This window comes from Nestor notabilis, unplaced genomic scaffold, assembly GCF_000696875.1.
Source record: "Nestor notabilis isolate BGI_N333 unplaced genomic scaffold, ASM69687v1 scaffold32812, whole genome shotgun sequence".
In the NCBI taxonomy this organism is placed as follows: Eukaryota; Metazoa; Chordata; class Aves; order Psittaciformes; family Psittacidae; genus Nestor; species Nestor notabilis.
In genome coordinates this window covers 1,223-8,042 of record NW_009917536.1, presented here as the reverse complement: position 1 = coordinate 8,042, position 6,820 = coordinate 1,223, and the positions used below count along the sequence as shown (strand labels likewise).

Genomic DNA, 6,820 nt, shown 5'->3' with positions numbered 1-6,820 from the left:
CTGAAATTGATAGGAAAATTCCAGTGTGGAGAATGATGTTACAGCTTCTGTGTGCTACCTACTGCCTCAAGTGGTGTTAGCTCAATACTTTTCACAGCTGTTAATGCAATTACCAATAGTGCAAAACAGTGTACAGCTGATGAAGTTGAAACATTGAGTGACTGCTCTTTTTTAACAGAGTTTTTCAATAGATTTGTATTTGTTAACCTCCAGTGGCATGATGACCATGTGGCCAGAACCAGCACTCACTTCTGAATCTGTCACAAATAGTGGAATTCATTTAGTATTTTATATTGGAATTAAGTATGCCATTGCAGGTGAACTCAGTCGTGATGTGTACGTGTTTAACCACAGCAACCTGATGATCATCTTAAACTTCTTTTCTTGCTGCTCTTGTCTTGCTCTCTGCATTTAGTATAAAATTCATTCTTTAAAAAACATCTAATACATGATAAAAATAATAATAAACACATAATAATGCATAATAAATAAGATGCCTGGGTTTAATTCTTTCCTGCTAGCAGATGGAGGCAGTTCTCTGGGAGCTCTTAGCGGTGTCACTGCCCATGAATAGGAAGTTATCAGGTCTAGAGATCTGTTGTTTCTGTCTTTACCAGGTAGAAGCTGTGACAAAAAGACCAAAAAAATAAAGAGAAGAAAGCCTTTTAAGAGACCTTACCTTTTTAAAAATGCCCTGTTCTAATTTGAGGTCTCAGATGTAGCCCTGGTACTCTAGCATGCAGTTGCCTGAAGAATAGTGTCTTTTTTGTAACGTATTTTAGATTAGGATGCTCTGGTATGACCTGCTTTACGCAGAGAAGCACACCTTTCTGACAGGAGGTTTCAGGAATACAGGGAAGCAAACATAAATAATTCCAGATGCCATTTTTTCTCACTTCTGTGGACCTTTATTTTTCTGGGAAAAGCAGAGATTTTGTTTTTCTCATGTATGATAGGCACTCTGTTTTCAGATATGCTAACAGCTATTCTCAGCTGGTCGAAGACTACTGATCCATGGAAAAGAGCAGTCCCTGGAACCTCCTCATTTACTAGAGCTATCATAGCTTACATTGGCTGAAATCTGTCCCCCTTAAACTGCCTCTGTCTCCAGGCTGGCAGGAGCTGTGGGTGGCAAGTGAATTAGCACAGAATCTCAAGGAATGAGAATTAATAGGTGTCCAAAGACATATTGTTGATCATTCCAGAATAGCATTTGAGAATTGTCAACTCAGAATAGCTGGGAATGTTTTTCATGAATCTTTGGCCAAAAATTTAATTTCTAGAATTTGTGAAGTATAACTGAAATGAGGCATTTGCTCTTTCTCAGGTTACTGAGCTAGCAGGCTACACTGCCCGTGTCTACAACATGTTTTCAGTCTTTGATGAGGTGAAGAAGGGCATCTACAGAAGAAATGCTGTTATTCAAGAGTCTGAAAACAACAGCAAGAATGAAGATAAAGCAGAATTACACATCGAAGGGCCCTTAGAAATCAAAGGTAATTAATTCATATTTGCATGCATTTCCCTGTGTGTGGGGCTGGTGCAGTGGGACAGGAGGTGAACAGAGGTTTTGTTTCTACAGCAAATCAGCCTCTAAGCCTTTATACCCCAGAGACTATGTTGCCTTCCTTTTTAACCTCCTGCTATTTTGTAACTGCTTATGCAGTGCTTCTCTAATACAGAGAATTGCTCAAACATTTTCTGTAAACCTTTCAGTGAAAAAGGCATTTCAGCTATACTGTAGTTGGTGATGATACTATTATTTTTACATGGACAGTGCCTGCTTTCCTGAGACACCTAATTTTTTTCCAGAAAATGAGACTGTAAGATTTTCATCTTCAGATACCACATTACTTTGTCTGGGGTAGGAGGGAAAGACAGATCGGTTTGGTAGTTTCTGACAAAAATACGACTTTGTTTTCAGTAACAAAAAATCAGCCTGTGCTTATTTTTTCATAATTAAGTGGGAATTTTCAACTGAAAGTGGACTGACAACTTTACCCTTCCCCTCACCTCTCAAATGGTCTGATCAATTTATAGCTTATCCTTGCTGTCCCTGTCCTGTATTTTTCTGATGCTACTATCTTTCTATCTCCACCCTTCCCAAAGCATTTTCTGTGTATGTCCTTTTCTTATTGTGCTCCATTATGTGTCACCTCTGTCTTCCTTTTGTGTCCAGCTTCTCTCTGAAGTACTTAAAGGCAGCTTTTTTTTTTTTTTTTTACAATGGGCTTTTCCTGATTTTCCCAACAGATCCCTTCTGCTTCTCCCCATTATGGTGTTGAAAAACCTCCTTTTGGCTTCTGAAAACTCAAACCTCGGTAGAGTTGAAGGCACCAAAGTGCTCTTTATGAAATAACTTCTTTCAACAATTTCAACAGTGCTGCCCTTCAGTTTAGATTTCTCAAAGGTTCTTCATAACAAACAATCTGATTGCAGCATGGTGATTAGCTGTGGAAATAGCTGATGTCTTAATCTTGTAGGTCTTGGTAATATTTGGCTGACATTAAATGAAATGGCATTTTATAGCTCTTACATCTTGTCACGTACAAGAAAAAGACTTGGTAGTTCCTGGAGAAACAAAGTAATCTGGGAGCTCTTTTTAGGTATGTTTGTATATCTGAACTGTATTTGAAAACCAAATACAGTTCAGCTGTGTAAGCATGCTGTTCACGTTCCCTTTGGGTCTAGTATACATACTCCTTTTTTCTTTGCAGCCTTTTCTCAAGACTTGATTCCACTACAGTCACTCATTTCATTCAGCCTGAATTCCTTCTTAGTTGTGGTGACTAGCATTCGTTCCTGAGTAGTTGTAGGCTCTCAGAGGCAGCCAGCCAAGTCCAAGCATTGTGCACATGGACTTAAGTAGAATTTAGGCCAGATAAATCTAGGCTACAGGCTCGACACTTTTTATGACAAGTTCCATTGTCTTTTGGTCTTGATACTTCAGAAATCCCTGCAAAGTGGATTTGTATGTGGATAAAAGTACACGTGCTCACATATGTATATGTGTCTGCATTGTTAGAAAATAAAAATCTTAACATTCAGCTTTCCCAAAGGCTCTTCGAACACATACTACTTACTTCCATTTGGATCATTGTCATGGTGCAGAAATCAGGACAATCATCCAATATAAGTTTGTGTAACTAAGGGGTATTTGGGTTGTGCCTTACATTTACTGTTGTCAATAAGAGCATTGTGAAAATATGAAAACTGTTAGAATATTTTAACAGATAATAATATTGCCTGTTACATGGTATATCTAATAATTCAGAATTTTAAAGTTGAAATAGAATTTTGTACATCTTGTACAAATACTGTCATATTGTATTTCTGATTACACATAAATATGCTTTAAAAGCATGCTAAAGTTGCAATCAAACACTGTGAAGTTAGGAAATGAGAATTAAGTTTACCTAAAACTTACTTAGCTTGCTATTTTCTTGTCATTTATTTTAACTAGAATTTCTCCCCTGTATCCAAGTTGTTTTGGTTTTTTTAATAGCAAAACTCTCGTGTTTTCCGTAATCTCATGTTGGACACCACTGAACTGTTTTAAGTAAAACTTGTTTTAGGAATAAAGGAATTCTTGGGCTTATACATGACACAGAAATTTTTGCCCAGGTTGTTATAGTTTGGCAAAGTCAGAAGCAATTGAACAAAGAGCCTCTTAATGGAAAATGTAAAACTAACCTTAACTGAAGGAAATGCTACCAGCTCCTTTTGTAATAAACTCAACTTTTCCTTAGCTGCATTTTCTTTGTTCAGGTTAATCTAAGTTATAAAAGAAGCAGCCTTCTGAAACAAAAAGAAATCTCTTTCCTTTGCATCTTGTCTGTAAAAGTGATTTCTGATATTCGTCCAGGAGCCTGGCTGTTTGGGTTCTCTTAGAGAAGCCCATTAAACAGGCAAAGAGTTGGCTTCATTTTTTTTACTCTTCCAGAAGAATTTATTTCAAAGTCCTTGTGTTACAGAGTATCCAAATGTCTCCTTGAGATTGTACATTTAAGTTTGCCAGAAATCCAAATAGTAACTGTAGCTACTGGAGTGAAATGTTATATGGGTTTCCACAAATACTTACAAGACGTGTTAGGTGGCTTCAAAAAGACATGGAAGCAAGCCATTAACTGATTTCTCCTTTGCTCTCGTTGCTAGAGGAGACTGAGCTGGGCTCCAAGTTTGAGAGCTGGTAGTAAAAGTAGATTCCATTTTCTAATTAAATCCTCAAGAGAAGGTAAACTTGTCTGCCTGTGGCTAACGCTCTCCTTCAACTTTTTTGCTGGTTGATATTAACTACCTACTAAAACCAAAATCCAGTAAATACAGGTAGAATGTGAATAAACATGTCTTTATAGTGCATTTTATATTTATGATGCATACTGTGCATTATATTTATGGTCAAATTTAGGATTCATTGCACGCTCTTGGCTACTGCTGACAATGTCTTTCTGACTAGCTGAGATTTATTAGCCAGATTTTCCACTAGGGGAACCTGAGGCACATGAAAGAGTGGTTTGGAACTCACCAAGTTGCACTTCTCAGCCATGCACTGAGACTGTCACTTACTGTTGCTTAATGAAAGGTTTCACAAACTATTTTTTTTGTTTTTTCTAGGGCAAGTTATTGATGTTGATCATGGAATTATTTGTGAAAATGTTCCTATTATTACTCCGAATGGCGATGTGGTGGTTTCCAGACTGAACTTCAAAGTAAGATGATATGCAGGAATCTTCTGATTGTTGCCATCACATTAACATAAACAGCCCAGAATTCATGTACCTTATGTTAAGTACTTGGAGAAGCATATGGATAGAAGGGGAAGTCCAGAAAGGTAGGCATAGTAGCTCAATAGAGGCAGGCTTATGTAGTTTATCCTGCTCAAAGAAAGAGAAGAGAGGACTTCTGGTGCTGTGGCCAGGGAAAAACTGACTTGAGACTTTCAAAGGTGCATATGGGAGTCTGCATCCATCTTTTCTTAATTTCAGTGAAATTGGGATGCTTTACTCACACAGGCTCCTTTAAAAGTCTGAATTCACAGCATCAGTGAAAAAAATGAATCTGTAGTTTTGCATCATCACAACAAAGAGCAGTACTAACTAATAATTGGCAGCATAGTTCACAAGCCTAACTGTGGAGTCTTTACTTGGTGAAAATCGCATTGTTCTCAAAAAGCTATTCTAGATACCACTCGGTACCTGCTCACAATTTTGATGTATTACTCTCATATGTATCCTAATCTTATGTATCAGTGCAGATGTTATTATTTTTAAAAAGAGTTGGAGTTGCCAGAACACTAACAGAAATAATTCCAGCAGGTTCCTTACTTTAGCTAAAGCAGTGTTACTCTTGCCCTCTCTGTTGGTATAGGAATTGGCAACCAGGAGGACAGGGTCCCAGCTGTGGCAAAACTTGCAGTGGCTTTATGAGGGATTTCAGATTCGTAAAATTACAAATTTGTGGTCAAGGAGACAGTTATGTTTATTCATTTTGCTCAAGGGATGAAACCAACAGAATATATAGCAGTCAATATACTTATGTAAAGCATAGACAATGAGATTGTGATTTTGCATAAATATACACACATATATACACAGGGTAATATTCAAATGAGTAAAAACAAGTGCATTGCAGCCAAAATAACACTCACAATTAAGCAGGAAAGGATAAGTGAAGTAAGTTTTCCAAATAATTTGATTTGGCTCCTATCGCTTAAACTAATGGCACTGATGGGCATAGCATGTTTTGTACTCTATTAACGCCCTTGGACCTAATCTGCATTAGAATATTTCATTCTGACTGTGGTATATTGACATTGTGATATCATCAGTGTAGTTTATAGAAATACTCACATTATAATGGAAGTTTCATTATTTCAGCCCACATGGTATATGTAATGCCACTGTTTCCGGAATAGCTGTATAAATATGTGCAAATAATTAATGAAATGGGTTGATCATTTGATACAAATGCTCATCTAACTCCCTCTAGGGGTCTTATATTATCTTGTGCCACATATACAGCATAGTAACGTCCTTGTGTTCTCATTGCTATTGTAGGTTGAGGAGGGGATGAACCTTTTAATCACTGGACCCAACGGCTGTGGAAAGAGTTCACTCTTCCGAATTTTAAGTGGTTTGTGGCCTGTATATGGAGGAGTTCTCTACAAACCCCCTCCGCAGCACATGTTTTATATACCACAAAGGTATGTGTTTTGCTCAAGGTGATGCCTTTTTTCTGGTTACATGAATTTTGACTCTGCTTCTCTCATTTTCCGTCTGTAATATGTACAGCCAAGTTAAAAGGTTGTTAAGCACAACCTCAGGTGTGTGGAGGGGTAGAGGGTGCTAAAACAAAAGATCCCTTCTTGTTGGTGATGCAAATCTTCAGTCATTGGAAAGGGCTCACTTGCATTTGAGGTGGAGCCTATGCTCTGCAGATGGCTGAAGTCATGGATGATTGGGACCATGGGGACAGACTAGAATCTGATAGAAATTATAAATAGAGCTAATAGATCTTAATTCTGACTTCACTTTAAAACCAAGGATCAAAACAACTGAGAGTGCTTTGATTCCTAAGTGTTAAATTATTCAAAATAATTTTCTGAACTTCAATTTTTACACTACAAGACCAGAATCTAATTCAATATTATCTGCAAATTGCCATTTTAATAATATGTCCCCTTTTCACTAAGGCAAGTATGGCTTTTTTGTGCTTCGTTTGTATTCTGACCTGCTGTTGGAATATCAGAACATCATTTAGTGCAATTGATTCTAGAGTATCTCCTTAGAGACTTCTAACTAGGTTGTTTTGCAAAAGCAAA

The 6,820-nt window shown here is 37.4% G+C and overlaps 1 protein-coding gene across 1 annotated transcript in view; it reads left to right on the top strand.

Moving 5' to 3' along the window:
• ABCD2 (ATP-binding cassette, sub-family D (ALD), member 2) overlaps positions 1-6,220 on the top strand; it is a gene marked incomplete at both ends in the record, with an annotated part of 14,734 nt that extends 8,514 nt beyond the window's left edge. Inside the window, 3 exons of the mRNA XM_010009281.1 lie at positions 1,328-1,496; positions 4,615-4,709; positions 6,057-6,220. Of these exons, the coding sequence (XP_010007583.1) occupies positions 1,328-1,496; positions 4,615-4,709; positions 6,057-6,220 (428 nt within the window). The remainder of the gene's footprint in view (positions 1-1,327; positions 1,497-4,614; positions 4,710-6,056) is intronic.
• Between the last annotated feature and the right edge of the window lie 600 nt (positions 6,221-6,820).